Source organism: Oncorhynchus kisutch, linkage group LG24 (genome assembly GCF_002021735.2).
Source record: "Oncorhynchus kisutch isolate 150728-3 linkage group LG24, Okis_V2, whole genome shotgun sequence".
Classification (NCBI taxonomy): domain Eukaryota; kingdom Metazoa; phylum Chordata; class Actinopteri; order Salmoniformes; family Salmonidae; genus Oncorhynchus; species Oncorhynchus kisutch.
Genome location: NC_034197.2, coordinates 3993911 through 4016476, shown reverse-complemented (window position 1 = coordinate 4016476; position 22566 = coordinate 3993911). Strand labels below are relative to the sequence as shown.

The 22566-nt window shown below is 43.0% G+C and overlaps 1 protein-coding gene across 1 annotated transcript; it reads left to right on the top strand.

Annotated features, from left to right (window-relative positions):
• The first annotated feature begins 5542 nt into the window (after nt 1-5542).
• On the top strand, nt 5543-13782 carry LOC109869352 (probable glutamate receptor). Its single transcript, XM_020459436.2, has 10 exons — nt 5543-6223; nt 7192-7272; nt 8645-8676; nt 9218-9397; nt 9638-9864; nt 10257-10354; nt 11447-11664; nt 11901-12120; nt 12406-12653; nt 13044-13782. The coding sequence occupies exons 2-10, from the start codon at nt 7209-7211 to the stop codon at nt 13140-13142; spliced, it is 1386 nt and encodes a 461-aa protein (XP_020315025.1). The 5' UTR covers nt 5543-6223; nt 7192-7208; the 3' UTR covers nt 13143-13782.
• The last annotated feature ends 8784 nt before the right edge of the window (nt 13783-22566 follow it).

The following is a 22566-nucleotide window of genomic DNA, read 5'->3' as shown; positions in this document are numbered from 1 at the left end:
CAGAAGTTGACGTGTAAAAGCAGTCGGTCTTGGCACGGCGGCTGCCCTAATTACGGACTGCCTGGCTGGGCTGTATTGACCAACCATCACCTCTCCCAACCTCATTGGCGTAGTTCACAAGACTCCCTGATGGGGAGAAATGTTGCAGAACAATGTCTCTGGCCACAATACATGCCCAGCCAAGAAATGAAAACAGAAGAACATTCTTTCCATTACATTTGCCACCCAAGATTTTGGAAGATAAAATGTTGTGGTCACACTTTTAGTGAACTACAACTTTTAAGGCTTTAAGCCTTCATAAGGCCTGTATATAGTGGCTTCAAAAGTCTTCCAGGAACTTTTGCCGTGCTTGGAAAAGCACCAGATGTAGGGGTATTTGATATAACCCTTTATGTATGACATTGCTTATAACTAATATTGGCAAGCATTTGTGTAGTGCTTATGAACGCTTTATGACTGCTCTATAAAGCCTGCATCATTTTTGGTTCATGTGACAAAAATGGGTAATGGTGATTAAAACCGGTAAGACCGTTATAAAGCCTTGTTTATATTTTCACTGTACTGACCTATCAATCAACGGACAACGGTCTGCCAACAGTGTTTTTGAGTCTGGGGTTGCCAAGATGACGGCCACCTCTGGTGAAGCTGTTGGCTATAGCCAGGCCTCTTATTCTGTACTGGGAGAGGGTTCTGAAGCGCGACATGCTCCTTTTAGCACCGCAGACTGTGCCCTGCTGTCACACAATACAAAAGACAGCTTCATTAGGATTCCGAGAGCATTTCGACTCCCCCTCTTCAAACCCTATTTATCCAGTCGATTGGCCATGGCTCAGCCCTCCAGCCAAAATCTGGAGCTCTATTGAGCCACTACTGAACTGAGGGAATGATGTTGTCACAGGAGCTTGAAGGCTTTCTTTCCCCGTCAAACTCCAGCCCCACATGACTCCAAGCTCACAACTTCTCTGGAAGAAATGGAGATTTATGGAATTAAGTAAATAATGTTTTTAAAGACTGAACTCCGTATGAATTAACATTATGTTTGCCAGAGTTCTAGGCATTCCTCCAAAGTGTACAACATTGAAAAGATGAGTTAATTGCCATGTGTTAGTCTCTTTAGTTGATTTGAACAGGGGGGTGTCTTTTGCTTGGGTACCAAATAAGTATTTCTCTGATTATTGGATAGTGGAGTCAAGTCCCTCTTCGATGGTATCATGGGGATTAACCTAAAGTAACACTGCAGCCAATACAAAAAGAAACAGGTTGAACCTTCATGTGACTCAATGAACTTCTAGGACAAAATCAATTAATTATTGATATCATAGTTTAATAATTAAACTAAATAATCATAGTATAATTAATATCATATTTTTTTCTGCCTTGTGCACTATCTCTGGCCACTTCCTCAAAAGGATTGTTCTATAAACAGTTCTCTCTCTCTCTCTCTAGCACGGTTCTTTTGCCAATAAGTTCCTTTGGAGTTAGCTTCAAGAATAGGACGCTTGTTTTCAGTGACCACATTATCTTCCCTCTGGTTCCAACTCTCCTCCTGATGATTCCCAAAGGATTCGTCAGGGTGGAAATTCATCCCCCTGGCTCCCAGGGACTGTATCTGTTCCATTGGTTTGCCAGGAACTTCTTTTGATGTTTTATTTCTATTTTTTGAGAGGGAAGGGGGATGATTAGTTGGGGGCTCTCTTATGTAACCTGACAAAACAAGCCTTGCCATCTTGATGTGCATCACTGTAAGCTGCTAGTGTGTTAGTCATAACGTTATATTCCCTTTCAATCAGTCAACTTCGGAACAACATACTATGGGGAAATAGAATCATAACCCAACTTGACCCCAATGGATACTAAATTACGCTGCTTCGAGAGCACCCTGTCACGAGCTGGAGTAGCAAAACAGACAAAAGCTGTTCAGATAAATGCTTAACCCAGGTCCGTTCAATGTACGTGTGCAAAGCTCTCCACGGACACAGCGCATGTAACCTCTGTTGCTCTTCAGAAGCAAAAGGAGGAGGCGAAAAGGGAAATGGCTCAAACGCTGAAGACCTCTAGGACGTAGCCATGACATTCGCCTGGGGCGAACTGAGAACAGGAAGGGTGTACGATAACGCATAGATGTCCCCAACACGTTTAGTCGAGGCCAAAGCCACTAGCAAGGAGGTTGTATAACGGAGGATCTTCAGAGCCACAGACTCCAGTGGTTCAAAACGGGGCCTCATTTTCAATACGCATTTTCTCGCGATGGGTAAAAATCTCTCTCCCCGTCTTTTAATGCACGCCACCACTGACATATTGTCGGTTCTGACCCGCACAAGCCAGCCCGACAAAAACTGGGGGAAACGCCTGAGCGCCAGATACACCCTTAGGAGCTCCTGGTAATTGATATGCAGTGTGCTCCACACCAGTATAACCCCCCCCCCCAAATCGAGTTGCCTTCGTACAGTCCTCTGGAGGATCTCCTTGCGGGATACAACTTCTGGGAGCCCCCTGACGATAGCAGAGGGCCCCATCCCTGGGCCATGGCCGGAAGGCCTGACACATCTGAAACGACCGGGTTAGGCTGCGAGATGCATCCAGGTGAGTGGCTAGAACAGCGCTGGAAGGGCCGCAACAGCAATATGACTTCCATCACAGAAGTCAACCAGTCGTAGGTACTGGCGACAAAGCACCTTGTACTTGTCACCAAAAGCACTCACAAACTTCTACAGATGCACAATCGAGAGCATCCTGGCGGGCTGTATCACCGCCTGGTACGGCAACTGCTCCGCCCTCAACCGTAAGGCTCTCCAGAGGGTAGTGAGGTCTGCACAACGCATCACCGGGGGCAAACTACCTGCCCTCCAGGACACCTACACCACCCGATGTTACAGGAAGGCCATAAAGATCATCAAGGACATCAACCACCCGAGCCACTGCCTGTTCACCCCGCTATCATCCAGAAGGCGAGGTCAGTACAGGTGCATCAAAGCTGGGACCGAGAGACAGAAGCTGTTTTTCAGTCAAGTCCATCAGACTGTTAAACAGCCACCACTAACATTGAGTGGCTGCTGCCAACACACTGACACTGACACTGACTCAACTCCAGCCACTTTAATAATGGGAATTGATGGGAAATGATGTAAATATATCACTAGCCACTTTAAACAATGCTACCTTATATAATGTTACTTACCCTACATTATTCATCTCATATGCATACGTATATACTGTACTCTATATCATCGACTGCATCCTTATGTAATACATGTATCACTAGCCACTTTAACTATGCCACTTTGTTTACATACTCATCTCATATGTATATACTGTACTCGATACCATCAACTGTATCTTGCCTATGCTGCTCTGTACCATCACTCATTCATATATCCTTATGTACATATTCTTTATCCCCTTACACTGTGTATAAGACAGTAGTTTTGGAATTGTTAGTTAGATTACTTGTTGGTTATTACTGCATTGTCGGAACTAGAAGCACAAGCATTTCGCTACACTCGCATTAACATCTGCTAACCATGTGTATGTGACAAATAACATTTGATTTGATTTAACACCATGGAATGTGGGATACCAGACAGCACATGGACAAGTGTAACATTATTGCTTCCGTCCCTCTCCTCGCCCCTACCTGGGCTTGAACCAGGGACCCTCTGCACACATCAACTGCCGCTTCCCACGAAGCATCATTACACATCGCTCCACAAAAGCCACGGCCCTTGAGCAAGGGAAACAACTACTTCAAGGTCTCAAAGCGAGTGACGTCTCTGATTGAAACGCTATTAACTCGCACCACCGCTAACTAGCTAGCCATTTCACACAGGTTACACAAGCTTCCAACACATGTTGTTCTTGTTGTTCTTCCGTGAGACTGTATAGCCCGGCCCCTTAATAGGCACAGAGGTCTCCGGAAATGGTTGATGTAGTACCCTGTTTGCCATAATAAAACGTGAGGGCACTGTCGTCACAGTATTTTTTTTGTGGAGTGGCGCACGGGTCGCTCAGACCCGTGCTAAGACCCCTCACTCCGGGGGTGTGCACGGCGGCAGCTTCCTCATCGGAGGTGAATGCAAGTCCTGCTTTCTCCACTCCCTCCAACTTCAGGAATTGAAAATAGGAATGGGGTTGCCATAACGCCGGGGGAACGCTAGGAACCTTCATTGGCTGGACGTTATGCATACTAGCCGACATTAGTCAGGAGGCTCTTTAGTCTAAGTTAGGCTAGCTCGACTCTGACCGCAGCACGGTCCGTTTAGAATAACCAAGCGATTTAACGCTATGTATATGAAACAAGAGAGTTACCCAAGCAACTCCACCTTGGGGAGGCAAGAATGGCTAGTAGTAGCTAGCTCACCTCGGTGAATTAGCTAACCTGACAAGCACGCTATGCAGCGCTTGTTAGCCAGCATGGTCTCAAAGGTCTACATAGGACTGTATCAATGAGGTGGTACCAGACCCTTCATCGACAAGTCTGGGAAGAGAGTCAAGCAGTGCTTGACTGAGACAGACACAGGCGGCGGGGGGGAACCTATTGAACCTGTCGGCCCTCTCTCTTCGAGTAGCATCCCGTAACCAACGATAGAGTGCACAGGTGCCGTGTTGAGCTTGGGCAGCCACTACACACACCACGCCCAGGCAGACAAGACATTTGATTCGACCAAAGATCCAATCCATCTCCGCTTCACACAACTCCAATACAGCCAAGGTACGGCCACCCGGGAGAGGAAGTCACTGTAGGAAACACCAAGCCACCTAAAAAAAATGCTACACGATTGTCAAGAGAACCTGTGTGTGGACTAGTATGGGCTCAGTGCCAGCCGTCCCCTAGTCCTGAACACGGACTGAATTGAATGAGGGCACAGCAGAGCATGCACCGAGACATACAAGACAACATTTGGGCATGGGCGCGAACCCTAACCCGGCTTAGCCTTCGTCATCTAGGTCGCATCTTTTGCCATCTTAATCATTACTAAAGCCAGGCCAAATAATCTGAAAAATAACTAATTGTTTGTGATTAGGAAACTATGAGAATCATACAAACTCCAGCACACAACGTCCAGAGGGGAAACTTTAGTCAGCAAATCGTAAGACTGTCTCATGTTCCATTTGTTTGTTTTAGTAGCGTGAATCATTCCTGTTCACACTGAGGTAAAGAGCGGAATAATTGAAGGAATTCTGCCGAGCCTCATGCTTATCACATGAGGAAGGCAGGGATTCCAGCGAGGTGTGGATTTCATTGGCCTTGTCAGGCGTGATTTTATATTCTTCGAACGAAGTCGCGAGTGCGACTCCCCATATTATGTTGTAAGGAAGTTGACTAACTGAAAGCGAACACATTGGGAGGGATCATAGACCATTCCTCCATATAGAATCCTTCCAGATCCTTGATATCCTTGGTCTACGCTTAAGGACTGCCCTCTTCCATTCAAACAATCACAAATCTCCTGTGTTGTATGGGTGTGCTACTGCACCCAACTCCCCTTTCTCCATTGGCTACTAGGAACTTCTAGGGGTCTGGGTGTAGCTGGTGCAGAGGAGTCAGGCGCAGGACAGCAGAGATGAGTAAACACAAGTAACTTTACAAAAAAAATCCAATAACATGTCGTAATACCGAGCCCACAAATAACGGACCCAACATGCATAAAACAATCACACACAAAAACCATGGGGAAAACAGAGGGTTAAATAATGAACATGTAATTGGGGAATTGAAACCAGGTGTGTAAAACAAAGACAAAACAAATGGAAAATGAAAAGTGGATTGGTGATGGCTAGAAAGCCGGTGACGTCGAACGCCGCCCGAACTAGGAGAGGGACCGACTTCGGCGGAAGTCGTGACAGAACTTGTTTTTTCTTCTCCTTTTTTTAGGTGGGGGGATGAGAGGTTGGGGCTCTCTTACTTAACTTGACAAAAACAAGCATTTTCCAACTTGATGTGCATCACTCTATAGCTGCTATTGTGCAACAAGGGAAGTGAACAAGTGCACACTTCGGGAGAAAGGAGATTAGATTAGAGCGATTATTGGGACGCAGCCCACATGTTTTCGAGTCCTCCACATCTACTGCCATGTCCAACCCCTTTATAATTTCGGGTTGCGTGTGGGTGTGATATCTGACCCTCTTGCACTGCACCCAACCATCCCTCCCTCTCCATTAACTACTTTGTTTGCGTCCTTCCACTCCACCAGAGTTGCTTCTTTACCAAGACAGAATATCTAAGGTAAGGAAACCTTATTGGTGTCATTCAGACAGTGCTATTCACTTTTACAGTGAATTTTGATAGCAGCATCTTATTGATGTTGTTCCTAATAGCATTTAGATTTTTTTTCTCTTCTATTTGTGATCTATTAATGAACGTATGCATATGCCATGAGGCATGGTTTATTATAGTTTTTTTTGCATTACAACCCCCACATTTGAATTCCAATGTGAAATTCTGGTTTAGGATTTCCAATGTTTTTATAAGAAGTAAAGTTGAGTAAAGTAAAAAGTAAAAGTAAAGTAAAATTGGAACCTTGTGACTAATCGAATAGACTAAACCATGTGTTGAGCTATAACCCAGACTGTAGGCATGGTCCGTCAGTCTCAACCCACCATTTGGAAAAAATAATTATACATAAAATCTCATTGTTATCCCCTGAGCCAATAAATATATTTTCTTTTTAAGTGAAAGGTTAATATGCTTTTCTTGTTTTTTTTTGTGCAGGGAAGTACTATAACACTTTACACTACAGTGCCCTTATTACTGTGTACTTGTGTAGTAACAGGTAGTGTATTATCAGTACACTGTACTTTAACATTAGCCTTAACCCTGACCTGGAGTAACCTTGAGTACAGTTTTAGAAACATGTAGTAATGAGTCACTATAATACATGTTACAGTGTAACAGGAAACACTTCACATTATTAAGAGCACTATAAGGTATAGTATAGCCAGAATTACTGCCCTCAAATTATAGAAAAATACCTCTGCATTTATATTATTATTATTTCTACAATAGTTATCGGTTTGTAGTAATTTTGTTGAATTTGATCCATAGCTTACAATGTTGAAGTTCAAGGATTTCACTACACTCATGTTGAGGTCAATATAAACTGAAATCTGTGAGCATCTAATCATCAAAAATAAATACAAATGTAAGGTCACCTGGGTCATTGAAAATGAGTTGTCACCTCTTATAATTCTCAGGTTCAGAAGGTGACAACATGAAAGCGTTGATTGGATTGGTCGTGTGTGCCGTGGCACTGCTATCTGTGTGTTGCACTGCTGGTAAATATATACATATATATCATAAGGTTTCCAAGGAATGCTGCCACTGGTTCAGGTTCAAATATTTTTTATAATCCTCCTAATGGTACGGTTAGGATTTGGGGTTGGGTAATCTGATCATGGATCTGTGTTTGAGGGCAATTTCTACCTTAATCCCCCAGTATTACTTCCTCCCTGCTACTGTCGAGGGTACTCATTAACCATAACCTTTTATTACACTGACCCCTAGTGGTATAATGTATGTGGTCAAGACACCTCTGGAGTACCTTAGGTTATCTATAGGAACTTTGGGAATAAGGGTTGAAAATACATTTAGAAAACATACTGAGTCACCAAGCTGTGGCAGGCAATGGCTCTCTAGCGCTGCCTTCATAGAACCAGCCTGGAGGTGAAATTCCTCCAGCATCCCAGCATGCCCTAGCCTACGGGAGGGTGCCCCATCTGACTCTGCCCATTGACCGAGGCTGGACGGCTGGAGCCCTAACAAAGCCCGGGGCCTCATCAGATCTGAGGCCTGACCATTTCTCACGAGCCGTCCAAGAGGATGCCTGCCACGGCCAACAAAAGAGTGTGATAAATCAATTGAGCTTGCAGACAATGGCTCGGGGCAAGCCCGTGAAATGACAGACATCTCAGTGGGCTTGTAGGTCGATGCCAAAGGTCTTTTACAAATTATTGTTGATGTGTGTCAGTATGCCACTGACACCATACGATACCGAGGGAGCACCCCCAACTGGGCCCACCACTGTATGTGGAGCGATTGCTCCCCAGCACCTCCGCTTCCCCGCCTCCAACCCTGGCAGGGCTTGTTAGGTCTTGAGACGGACATGCTGAAAGGGCATTGGTCACAGTCAGTCTACGGCAAGGAAAACTTTCAGTGTCATGCATAAGGGAGGGGGTTTGGAAGTGGGGACTGTTTGCTTCTTCTGCTGGAGGGGTTTGATGGAGGGGTTGTTGGTTCCAGAACATGCCTTTAGGGAAGAGCGGGGTGGGTAGGAGCCCATTTTAGTCTCACCACAGGAGGTTCAAAACAGTCCTGTTGTACCCAATTAATGTCCCCCTACATTACCCCCAAAATGGACTCCTTATCATTGGAGAGAAAAGTGTTTTGTTAGAAAGATGCAGTACAATACAGCCATTCTTCTCTATCCTGGCTCTTGGGTCTTAACTCCTGAAGTTGGAAGGGAGGACAGAGCATAACATGGTAAGATGATACGCTTACATTGGAAGCACTCAAGAAGCAACTTCCACTAGTTTTCAACCAGACAAAGCAAATGAACCAATGCAAGGCCGGGAGAAGGGATTAACGTTCATTACACAGACAGACTAAGGAGCAGTGTGTACACATTGACGTGTTTGGTTTTTGTTCCAGGGCCTGCAGCGTTATCCATCACCACTATATTGGTAAGCTATTACACATCATACTAATACTTATCGCAATCATATTATCATATTGTAAATGGTTTGTTATTTATATCATCAGACGTACAGCAAACATTAATTTTTATATTTCAAATTCATATTTATCAGAATGACTCCAATGCATTTATTTGGGCACACCTGTTCGAATGACACTGTGGCTTCTTTTACACATGCAGCCCAATTCCGATGTAATGAAATATCTGATACCTGATTTCCCCCAAATGTGTAAACAGGAAAAACAACATAAGTTGCCCAATTCTGATATTTTGCCCAATTATTGTTCATTTGAACAATCAGATTATAGATTCCATGGCTGTGATTCCATGGCTGTGCTTACACAGGCCACACGATTCTGATCTCTCATGACATACACGGACTACCTACTGAGATATGCCTTTTGTTAAGTAAATCAGAAGTTACATGTGGTGTAAAGGAGACTGGTGTGCCACTTTAATGTAACTCTATGATGGAATGCATGTTTTAACTTATCCACTGATCCACCTGTCGGATTCTCTCCCACCAGCAAGAGCCATTCACCATGACCCAAGGGTCTGAGCTGGAGGGGTACTGCATTGACCTGCTTGCGGAGATCGCCAAGAAGTTGGGCTTCAAGTACGAAGTGCACCTGGTGAAGGACGGCAAATACGGGCGACAGGACGAGAGCGGAAACTGGCTCGGGATGATCGGGGAGGTGGTCCGAGGGGTGAGTGACCTGGACAGAAAGTAGCAGGTGGTGGTATACTCTAAGCTGGGAGATTGGTTAAGTCATTCAGACTTCTGTTCAGTAGGCAGTGCATGGATATACTCACTCACAGTTGTGTGTGTGTGGGTCCCTGTGTCTGTGTGTCCCTACTCCTATGTGTGTTCCTGCTCATGTGTGTGTGTCACTGTGTGATGTATGTGTGTGTTTGTGTGTCTGCTCTTGTCTGCTCCTATTTATCAGGAAGCCGACCTGGTGGTCGCCCCTCTGACACTCACAGCAACCAGGGAGCTGTCGGTGGAGATGAGCACTCCCTTCATGCAGACCGGTGTTGGTTTCATCCTGAGCAAGGACCTGGGCTCCGAGGAGAGCCACTTCGTCAGCTTCCTCTTCCCCTTCTCCACGGAGATGTGGGTGGGTGTCCTCATGGCCTTCCTGGTGACTGGCCTCTGCATTTATCTGGTGGCCAGGTGAGATATCATCATCAACTGGGCCCCATTCCTAATCTAGCCGCTAGCTATAAACCATAGTCATTTCGGGGTGAATCCTAACTTCCACTTAAGTCTGTCAGTCATCCATTAAAGTCAATGAGACTAAGTAAAAATACGTAGAAGTTAGAATCTTTGCATACAAAGATGTCAACATACAAATAATGCGTAAAGCTATGAAACATATAGGCTACAGTATGTCCGGTATACAACTCTAGCGTGGGAGATGGGGGTGGTTGATAATAGAGCATGTCAATGGAAGTAGAAACTACACTACTAATTCATCCTTCTAAGAATCTGGTTTGGCCACTGTCCAGAGAATGAAGTTCTGTAAAGAAAGACATCTCAATGCTCACTTTTCAATGCTCACTCAGGATAAGCCCCTGTGAGTGGGCGGATCCCGAGACAGACGAACACAGCTTCACCCTCCTGCACAGCTTCTGGTACATCACCGGAGCCCTGACACTGCAAGGTAACGCAGTTATGAGCCAAATCGCCCAGATTTGTGTTTTTTTTTTTTTTTTACATAGCCATGCATCCCCTCCTTTACACAATTACACAAAACCGTCCTTAATAAATGACAATCTGGGTCAGGTGGGCATAATTTGAAAGCTTGTTCTATTGCAACATGACTAGCTAAATTATAAATAATATGAAGACTGGCATTATATTATGAAATATTTATAGGCGCTAACAGGAGATAAAATTAACATATTTTAAGTGGACGGGTGTGGATGGACACGTGTGTGTGTGCGCCGGCTGATGCGTATGTGCGTGTGTGTAATACACGCAGACGATGAAAACGCAAGGTGGGATGCCAACAACAAGCAAATGAGATTTAACAAAAAACAAGTAAATAAATGAAAACAATAGCACTTCAGATACATGCTCAAGCCAACACCAAACAAAGGATACCTTGCCTTTGCTTTTCTGTTTGTTGAATTTTTTTAATCATTAGTATTATTTTTGTATGACTATAATTTATTAGTTCAGAACACGGCTGTCAGACAAAACCAATTCAGAGCTTTTTCATTTTTATTGTATTTTTTATTCAAAATACAGATCAACAATTTACATTGTTACATCATACAAAACAGAACGCAGGTATTAACGAGAAAATACTAAAACATACCCCCCAAAAAATTTGGAGCTGTGAAGCGGAGACCCTGAGCTCTGATGGCATGCAAAGCATGTTTCTGTACAGCCAGCCACTGTGTTCTAATTTAGGCGCTTATCAGTGTCCAGATCTGCCATTTCCTACCCGTATAAAGGGCTACACGTATGAGCAATCTATATCTTCTGTTATTATGTTTTTATGTTCTACATTGCTTGTCTGAAGAGACAACTAGGACGGATAATATGGGAGTTTGCACACTTTCTATTGTAGTCCAGAAGAAAGTGATGGAGTGACAGCAAAAATAAGTTTGAGTTTCTAAAATGAAAAGCGTTTTTCAGTCTCCCCAACAGAAGTTTCAAATATGTTTTTAAGTGATCCGTCCCATTTCAAATTTCAATCATAGAATACAATTTTACATAATATAATGGAAATGGTTTGCGTTCTCAGGTGCTGGCCCACACCCTAAAGGCCTGTCTGGCCGCATTATCAGCGCCATCTGGTGGGTGTTTGCGGTGGTGCTCCTGGCCTGCTACTTCAGCAACTTCAACACCATGCTACGCTCGGACACCAAACACGTCTCGGTGATGAACTTCGATGAGCTGGCCAGACAGGACGTCATTGACTATGGAACAGTGGAAGGCGGCTCCACGTTCAATTTATTCAAAGTACGTGTCGCTTTAAAAATAAAACGCACAAATGTATTCCTTAGTAAACGTCAATCGATGTACAAAAATGCTAAATTGTCTATACCTGCACATATTTCTTTACATTTCCTTCCATAGTGAGTTTCGGATAAAAACGTAAACCTACAACTAGAATCGCTAATGTCCCAACAACTATGGCCTAAGATCATCTGACCAACGATGCATTTCTAAGATTCCCTTTTCGCCCCCATTTCTAGAACTCCAACAACCCCACCTACCGAAGCATCTTCCAGCACATGGAGAGGAAGAAGAGTTGTGTGCGTTCTGTGGAAGAGGGCAATCGACGTGCCCAGGAAGGCAACTACGCCTTCATTGGCGAGGCAGCGTCTCTGGACATAGCTGTGGCTCGCTACTGCAACCTGATCCGCAGCAGTGAACTCATTGCCATGAGAGGGTACAGCATTGCAGCACCCCTAGGTGAGCCCCGAGCAGCTGGATCCACTGTACACCCCATAGATGGAAGGCTGTGCTATCAATAGGCAACATTGGGAACATTGTCTATGTGTTTTTATGGGTGGTCTGCTGTGGTGATGAATATCTGAAGTATTCAAAATTCAGTTCATTTCTTGATATGCACCCAAACACATACACACTGACACCCTTCTCTCGCAAGACAAAACATTAACTCCCCTTTCTCACTTGCTGTCCCTCCATCTCTCTCCTCCTCCTTCCCTCTGTATCCTCCCACTCATTCCCTGCCAGGCTCCCCTATGATGAAGAACATAACGGTGGCCATACTGCAGCTGAGTGAGTCTGGGGAATTGGCGTACCTGCAGAGTAAGTGGTGGGCCAATAGCTGTATGCCAGAGGGGGGCCAAGCCCCACAGGCCCTCCAGGCCCACCTCCTGAGGGGCCTCTTCATGCTGCTGGCCCTGGGGTGTGGCCTGGGCCTCCTCATTGCCCTCCTGGAGCTTGCCTCCAAGGCCCGCGACCAAGCCAAGGACCAGAAGGTAAGGGAACATGAGGAGAGGATATTGAATGGGACTTAAAAAATATATACAGTTGAAGTCAGAAGTTTACATACACCTTAGACAAATTCATTTAAACTCAGTTTTTCACAATTGCTGACATTTAATCCCAGTAAAAAATCCCTGTTTTAGGTCAGTTAGGATCACCACTTTATTTTAAGAATGTGAAATGTCAGAATCATAGTATAGAGAATGATTTATTTCAGCTTTTATTTATTTCATCATATTCCCAGTGGGTTAGAAGTTGACATACACTCAATTAGTACTTGGTAGCAGTGCATAGCATAATTTTCTTCCTATAATTCCCCCTACTACTTACACTTCTTCCTCCTCTCCTCTCCTCTCTTCTGTCTCCCTTTTCTCTCCTCACAGAAATCCTGCTGCTCAGTATTGTCGGCAGAGCTGAGTCAACGTTTCAGATCGGGCAGGGCGAATGCAGGCACAGAAACGTCAGAGAAGAGCAAAGCGTAAAAGGATCTGTTTTACTGATTGGTTCCGAAAAGCACCATATAGTTTGATACGCATATAAACCATGTGTGAGGGACCCTGGTCCTGTCCTTGGGAGCAGCACTATCTCTTCCGTATCCTAGTAGTGTATCACAGCAGTAACTTCTGTTTCATAGTGTACGACACAGCTACCGAGTTCCCCATGTGTACTTACAATGGCTTGTTTGAATAGATTCCAATTAGAGTAGATTCTACTATATATTCCACTCTGAAAATGTATTATTAAGCCACTATAGAAAAAAGCAACAATAACATTTCATTCTCTCAGAGGACATGGGCCTCCCACTGTAGAAATAGACTACTAACAGTTTGTTCTTTATATATATAAAGTTGATACAGGCTTTTCAACTAACCTCCAGATAAATTCTTTTGGCAACTGTATTTTCAATCGTTTTTTTGTTGATATGTACTGCCAAAATATCTCATGTGCTACCAAATCTGGTGCCTTATGAGTTGTTTCATTAACCGTTCTATATGTTTAACCAAATTAAATCCCTAGACATCCCAAATGCATAGACTTTTGTTAAGTTTCACACCTAAGCTCTCTCAAAAGTGTTTTGGATGGATGCATAGAATTAAATAAATAAAATAGATTTTTGATGGATTTGTAAAATGGTTGCTTTCCAGGAGTGGGGGGAATGAACAGGCACTGTGGGTTAGAGGTACAGTTATTGTGATAACTGATCAGTCCATTTTTTTCTTCTATGGATATTGCTATTTCAGTAGAGTTTTGTTGCATTGTGGGGTCAAATAAAATCGACCAAATTCCACAAATGGGCTCGTTCTCCATCCCCCTTGGCTTGTTGTCTCGCGAAGCCAGATGGAAGTAAGATGGCGCTGCAATGCATACACTGTCAACCCCAATGAGTCAAAACTTGTGAGGAAACCCATTGCACTTAATATATCTGAGTACAGTTACTTAAAGTCATTTTGTAGTCATTACTCAAATCCATAGAGTCACTGTGACAATTTGTTTTCTGAGGTCTTGGCTGATTTCTTTTGATTTTCTCATGATGTCAAGCAAAGAGGCACTGAGTTTGAAGGTAGGCCTTGAAATACATCCACAGGTACACCTCCAATTGACTCAAATGATATCAATTAGCTTCTAAAGCAATGACATAATTTTCTGACCCACTGGAATTGTGATATAGTGAAATAATCTGTCTGTGAAAAATTACTTGTCATGCACAAAGTAGATGTCCTAACTGACTTGCCAAAACTATAGTTTGTTGACAAGAAATTTGTGGTGGTTGAAAAACGAGTTTTAATGACTCCAACCTAAGTGTATGTAAACTTTCGACTTCAACTGTATATACTTAAATCTCCTTTGGCAGCGATTTACAGCTGTGAGTCTTTCTGGGTAAGTCTCTAAGAGCTTTGCACACATGGATTGTTAAATATTTGCACATTATTCTTTAAAGACTTCTTCAAGCTGTCAAGTTGGTTGTTGATCATTACTAGACAGATATTGTCATGTCTTGCCATAGATTCTCAAGCCAATTTAAGTCAAAACTGTAACTAGGACACTCAGGAACATTCAATGTCGTCTTGGTAAGCCTCCCCAGTGTATACTTGGCCTTGTGTTTTAGGTTATTGTCCTGCTGAAAGGTGAATTGAAAGGTGAATTTCAAATCAAACAGGTAGACCTTACCATGAAATGTTAAGTACAAGCCCTTAACCAACAATGCAATTAACCTCTATGGACAGTTCTTGGTCAATATTCGATAATGTGACTAGAATGACGTTGTAAACAGCCTACTATCTGGGACATAGACATGTCTTATATGGGCATAAAGCTTACATTCTTGTTTATCTAATTGCAGTGTCCAATTTACAGTAGCTATTATAGCAAAAAAATACCATTCTATTGTTTGAGGATAGTGCACAACAACAAAACACTTTTATCACGGCAAGTGGTTTGATACGTTCACCTCTGAAGGTAATAATGTTCTTACATTCAGTAATCTTGCTCTGATTTGTCATCCTGAGGGCCCCAGAGATAAAATGTAGCGTAGTTTTGTTTGATAAAATCCATTTTTATATTCAAATGCAGGAACTGGGTTCTACAGTTTGACCACACTGCTGTCTCTGTGATGTTTTGTGTTGGATTTGCCCCAAACATAACACTTTGTATTCAGGACAAAAATGAATTGCTTTGCCACATTTTTTTCTGTATTACTTTAGTGCCTTGTTGCAAACAGGATGCATGTTTTGGAATATTTTTTAATCTGTACAAGCTTCCTTCTTTTCACTCTGTCATTTAGGTTAGTATTGTGGAGTAACTGTAATGTTGTTGACCCATCCTCATTTTTCTCCTATCACAGCTATTCAACCCTAACTGTTTTAAAGTCACAATTGGCCTCATGGTGAAATCCCTGAGTGGTGTCCTTCCTCTCTGGCAACTGAGTTAGATACAGGCATCTTTGAACTGACTTTTTGATAGAAAGTTTATTCAATTTTTTATAAATTGTACCCATCCCTTCTTTGCGAGGCATTGGAAAACATCCCCGGTCTTTGTTGTTCAATCCCTGTTTGACATTCACTGCTTGATTGAGGGACCTTACAGATAATTGTATGTGTGGGGTAAAGAGATGAGTTAGACATTCAAAAATCATGTTAAACAGAATCCATGCCACTTATTATGTTACTTGTTAAGCACATTTTTACTCAACTTATTTAGGCTTGCCACAACAAAGGGGTTGAATACTTATTGACTCAAGACATTTGAGCTTTTCATTTTTAATTAATTTGTAAAAATGTCTAATGAACATAATTCCACTTTGACATTATGGGGTATTGTGTGTAAGCAAGTGACACAAACTCCTTAAAATTGAATCCATTTTAAATTCAGGCTGTAACACAACACAATGTGGAGAAAGTCATGTGGTGTGAATACTTTCTAAAGGGACTAATTTCCCAGTGTGCCTTGCCTTTTTGAGTGAATTGTAGAATTCTACCTACCACCCATGACTATTTTTAGTGACAGAGACATGTTCATTTTCAGTCCTTGTGGGCTTCACCAAGTTGAGTTCCTAGGCAAATTGTGTCATTATAATGATGATAATATAATATAATATATAATGATGATATTTGTGATAATACATTGCATATTAGTGATGGGCATTCCGAGTCTTTTCGGTGAGCCGGCTCATTTGGCTCCCAAACAGCACTTAGTCCAAAATCGACCTAGAACCATGAAAATATTGCAAATCTCCAATGTAGAGCCCAAAAAGTAGGCTACATTCATGTCAGATTGAGAAATGCGCATTCACATTTACTTGCAAAATAAAAAAATAAAAACGCACTGCAAAAATGAGAGTGGACCAAAATGACTTTATTGTTTCTGCAGTGAGGATTCTATGCACCCTCTTTAGAAAATAATTGTGTAACTCATCTACAGATAGTCGTTGTTTTGAGGTAAAAAAGCAGCAACAGCATTATGCAAATCAGGGAGCCAAATATATATATTTTTAGGTTAGCTTTACCCTGATACAATGGCCTAAAGTGCATTGTTTTACAGGCCACATCAGGCCTGCAAGTAGGGTTGAAAAATCCCTGTAAATTCCCCAAAATCCCCAGATAAAAAAAAAAACTTTTCTGGAATTTCCTGGAATCTTCCAACTGGGATTTCTGGAAAACCTGGGAAATTGACCAGAATTTTGCAACCCTACGTGCAAGTCACATTATGCTGGTGTTTAATATCTATTGGAATCCAGGCAGAGTTAGGATATCCAACAATTGTCATTTTTATTCAACCACAACCTGCATTCATAATGACTGCCAGCGTTAGGAACAGTGTGAGGAGACTACCTACGCCAATTAAACTGGAACAATAATTTCAGTAAGGGGTGCAAAAAATGTAACAATGATTGGATTAGTTTAAGAACTGCAAATTGACGCCGACAAATATGGCAGCTCTGCTTCTAGCTCCTAAGCAACTTTGCGTGTATTTTTAATTGTTTTGTATTATTTCTTACATTATTAGCCCAGAACGTTTTTTTTTGTGTTATTACATACAGCCAGAAAGAACTTTTGGATATCAGAGTGGTGGTAACTCACCAGCATTACGACCATGAATACAACTTTCCCAAAATGGATACTTTGTTCTTTGATAAGCAATTTAACTTATCCCAGAGGCTGCTCCAAGACACCGCTGGCAGAGAAGAGGTATTCGGAGTGGACTTGTAGTCCGACTCAGGAGGCGTGCACACCATCCAATGCTACCGAGTATATTACTCGCTAATGATCAGTATCTGGACAATAAAGTAGACAAGCTCAGGACAAGGATCTCATCCAGAGAAACATCAGGGACTGTAACATACTCTGTTTCACGTAATCATGGCTCTCACCGGATATACTGTCCTCGTCCATACAGCCAGCTGGGTTCTCAGTACATCGCACAGACAGGAATAAAATAACTCTCCGGGAAGAAGAAAGGTGGGGGTGTATGTTTCATGATTAACTACTCATGGCTTGATTGTGATAACGTACAGCAACTCAAGTCCTTGTGTTCTCCCGACCTAGAATACCTTACAATCAAATGCCGACCGTAATACCTCCCAAGAGAATTCCCTTCGATTTTTGTCACAGCCGTGTACATTCCCCCTGATCACATGGACTGGGATATGTTCCGGGTAGGCTCTGAGAATAACTACAAACAGTGTAGTTATTCCCTCTGTAAGGCAATCAAACAAGCAAAATGTCAGAATAGAGACAAAGTGTCGCAATTTGGCTCAGACATGAGACGTATGTGGCAGGACCTACAGACAATCACAGATTACAAAGAGTAAACCAGCCATGTTGCGGACACCGTCTTGCTCCTGGACAAGCTAAACACCTTCTTTGCCCGCTTTGAGGAAAATACAGTGCCACCGCTACTCCAGAGGACTGTGAGCTCTAGTTCTCCGTGGCCGACGTAAGACATTTAAGCGCGTTAATCCTTGCAAAGCTGCTGGCCCAGATGACATTGCTAGCTGTGTCCACAGACATACAGACATATTTTATCTCTACCTATCCCAGTCTGTTGTCCCCACTTGCTTCAAGATGGCCACCATTGTTCCTGTACCCAAGAAAGCGAAGGTAACTGAACTGAATGACTATCACCCCATAGCACTCACTTCTGTCATCATGATGTGCTTTGAGAGGCTAGTTAACGATCATATCAAGTACACCTTACCCGACACCCAAGATCCACTGATATATGCATACCACCCCAATAGATCCACGGATGATGCAATTTCCATCGCACTGCACACTGCCCTATCCCATCTGGATGGCAGAATATCTATGTAATTATACTGTTCATTGACTACAGCTCAGCTTTAAACACCATCATACCCTCCAAGCGCATCATTAAGCTCAGGGCCCTGGGTCTGAACCCTGCCCTGTTCAACTTGGTCCTGGACTACCTAACGGGCCGCCCCCAGGTGGTGAAGGTAGGCAACAACACCTCCACTACGCTGACACTCAACAGAGTGAGGAGGAGATGAGGGCCCTGGCGGAGTTGTGCCAGAAAATGAACCTCTTACTCAACGTCAACAAAATGAAGGAGCTGATCGTGGTCTTCAGGAGACAGCAGAGGGAGAACGCCCCCATCTACATCGATGGGGTCACGGTGGAGAAGGTGAAAAGCTTCAAGTTCATCGGCGTACACATCACTGACAACCTGAAATGGTCCATCCACACAGACGTACCTTTTCACATAATAAGTATTCAGACCCCTTGCTATGAGACTTGAAATTGAGCTCAGGCGCATCCTGTTTCCATTGATCATCCTTGAGATGTTTCTACAAATTGATTGAAGTCCATCTGTGGTAAATTCAATTGATTGGACATGATTTGGAAAGGCACACACTTGTCTATATACGGTCCCACAGTTGACAGTGCATGTCAGAGCAAAAACCAAGTCATGAGGTCGAAGGAATTGTCAGTAGAGCTCAGAGACCGGATTGTGTCGAGGAACAGATCTGGGGAAGGGTACCAAAACATTTCTGCAGCATGAAGGTCCCCAAAAACACAGTGGCCTCCATCATTCTTATATGGAATAAGTTTGGAACCACCAAGACTCTTCCTAGAACTGGCTGCCCGGGCCAAACTGAGCAATCGGGGGAGAAGGGCCTTGGTCAGGTACAATGGGGCAAAAAAGTATTTAGTCAGCCACCAATTGTGCAAGTTCTCCCACTTAAAAAGATGAGAGGCCTGTAATTTTCATCATAGGTACACTTCAACTATGACAGACAAAATGAGGGGGAAAAATCCAGAAAATCACATTGTAGGATTTTTTATTTATTTATTTAGCAAATTATAATTTTGCAAATTATAATTTTGCAAATTATGGTGGAAAATAAGTATTTGGTCAATAACAAAAGTTTCTCAATACTTTGTTATATACCCTATGTTGGCAATGACAGAGGTCAAAGGTTTTCTGTAAGTCTCCACAAGGTTTTCACACACTGTTGCTGGTATTTTGGCCCATTCCTCCATGCAGATCTCCTCTAGAGCAGTGATGTTTTGGGGCTGTTGCTGGGCAACACTGACTTTCAACTCCCTCCAAAGATTTTCTATGGGGTTGAGATCTGGAGACTGGCTAGGTCACTCCAGGAACTTGAAATGCTTCTTACGTCGCCTGGGCGGTGTGTTTGGGATCATTGTCATGCTGAAAGACCCAGCCACGTTTAATTTTCAATGCCCTTGCTGATGATAGGCGTTGTTACTTTGGTCCCAGCTCTCTGCAGGTCATTCACTAGGTCCCCCCGTGTGGTTCTGGGATTTTTGCTCACCTTTCTTGTGATCATTTTGACCCCACAGGGTGAGATCTTGCGTGGAGCCCCAGATCGAGGGAGATTATCAGTGGTCTTGTATGTCTTCCATTTCCTAATAATTGCTCCCACAGTTGATTTCTTCAAACCAAGCTGCTTACCTATTGCAGAATCACTCTTCCCAGCCTTGTGCAGGTCTACAATTTTGTTTCTGGTGTCCTTTGACAGCTCTTTGGTCTTGGCCATAGTGGAGTTTGGAGTGAGACTGTTTGTTTGAGGTTGTGGACAGGTGTCTTTTATACTGATAACAAGTTCAAACAGGTGCCATTAATACAGGTAAAGAGTGGAGGACAGAGGAGCCTCTTAAAGAAGAAGTTACAGGTCTGTGAGAGCCAGAAATCTTGCTTGTTTGTAGGTGACCAAATAATTATTTTCCACCATAATTTGCAAATAAATTCATTAAAAATCCTACAATGTGATTTTCTGGATTTTTTTCTCTCTCATTTTGTCTGTCATAGTTCAAGTGTACCTATGATGAAAATTACAGGCCTCTCATCTTTTTAAGTGGGAGAACATGCACAATTGGGGTCTGACTAAATACTTTTTTGCCCCACTGTAAATATGAACTTTATCCAACAAAACATACATCTAATTGTGTAACATGAAGTCCTATGAGTGTCATCTGATGAAGATCATCAAAGGTTAGTGATTCCTTTTATCTCTATTTGTGCTTTTTGTGACTCTCTTTGGCTGGAAAAATGGCTGTGTTTTTCTGTGGCTTGGTTGTGACCTAACATAATCGTTTGTGGTGCTTTTGCTGTAAAGCCTATTTGAAATTGGACACTGTGGTGGGATTAACAACAAGATTCACCGGCGGAAAGACTCGAGCAGGCTCTCCCATGGATGGTTGTCAACAAGCAGAGTCATGGAAAAAGAGGGAAACCACATCGGCGCGAGGACATTCACATCTGAGAGAGACTCAGGCATTTCCAACGGCAAGATGGAAGACACTGAATCGGATTTAACAGAATTAATAGTTACCGCGAGCTGTGAAGATGGGTAGTTGGGTTGCTATTGTAGTTGGGTTGCTATTGTTGACATTGCAATAGGTTAAATATCTCCCCTATTTTCCCCCAATGCTGAACAAGGGTGAGTAGCCAAAAGTATGTGTTCTTTATGAACACACTAAGTAGCGTCACGTTAATAACATATATATTAGCTAAGGATTAATGACACATTGACAACGGGGCGACAGAAGGGCATATTAAGGGGATAGGATTCATGATATGCACGCATGACCGATATAGTTTTCACTTGTAATTAACCGATGTGTATAAGCGACGAAATAGGCGCCCTTATTCTTTTCGGTTCCAACAGGTCTTGTTTATGACTACGTCAAGCATTTTTATATCTGAGCGAGGGGCCCCTCCTGCGGACAGACTCATCTGCGGACAGACTCATCCCCTCAAACCCCAGACAAAAACAGTTGTTTCAGCTTCCAGGAATTGTGTACAGATCCTTGTGACATGGGGCAGGACATTATCATGCTGAAACATGAGGTGATGACGGCGGATGAATGACATGACAATGAGCCCCAGGATCTCGTCACGGTATCTCTGTGCATTCAAGTTATCATCAATAAAATGCAATTGTGTTATCCTTAGCTTATGCCTGCCCATACCATAACCCAACCGCCACCATGGGGCACTTTGTTCACAACGTTGACAAACCGCTCGCCCACACGACACCATACATGCTGTCTGCCAAATTCTTTGGGTGTGCAAACCTACAGTTATATTATCTGTCCGGGTGGCCTCAGATGATCCCGCAGGTGAAGAAGCCAGATGTGGAGGTCCTGGGCTGGCATGGTCACAACTGGTCTGCGGGTGTGAGGCCGGTTGGATGGTTGCCTTATGGTAGAGAAATAAATTAACATTCAATTCTCTGGCAACCGCTCTGGTGGACATTCATGCAGTTAGCATGTCAATTGCACGATCCCTCTACATTTGAGACATCTATGGCATTGTGTTGTGTGACAAACTGCACATTTTAGAGTGGCCTTTTATTGTCCCCAGCACAGGGTGCAACTGTGTAATTATGCTGTTTAATTAGCTTATTGATATGCCATACCTATCATGTGGATTGATTATCTTGGCAAAGGAGAAATGCTCACTAACAGGGATTTAAACACATTTCTGGGATATTTTATTTCAGCTCATGAAACATGGGACCAACACTTTACATGTTGCATTTATATTTTTGTTCAGTGTCATAACTATGCTTTTCTCTAAGACTTCCAGCTTTGCATAAACAATCAACTAAGCCTCCATAATACAAAGAACTACAGGATAATTTTTTGCCTACTTATAAACATACCAACTAAGACAACAAAACACAGACCATGTTTATGCCTAGCTCCAATATATTTATTTGCTCATCACTGAGTCATGGAAAGATTTAGCAAAGGTGACACTAGTTCCTGGTGCTGAGCATGATGTTGATGCCGCTGCAGATGTTGATGGGATCGGGCTCTGTAAATACAACACATAGGTCATCTATGTTATCATCTGCAGTTAAGTTCGCTAGCTAATGGTTAGATACGGTCTGGTAGGCTGTAGCTAACGTAACCT

Excerpts from the sequence above, each read along its gene's own strand:
- LOC109869352 (XM_020459436.2), top strand. The coding sequence starts at position 7,209 with ATGAAAGCGTTGATTGGATTGGTCGTGTGTGCCGTGGCACTGCTATCT. Across the intron at positions 12,121-12,405 it reads CAGCATTGCAGCACCCCTAG|GCTCCCCTATGATGAAGAAC; the intron begins GTGAGCCCCGAG and ends ATTCCCTGCCAG. Across the intron at positions 12,654-13,043 it reads ACCAAGCCAAGGACCAGAAG|AAATCCTGCTGCTCAGTATT; the intron begins GTAAGGGAACAT and ends CTCTCCTCACAG.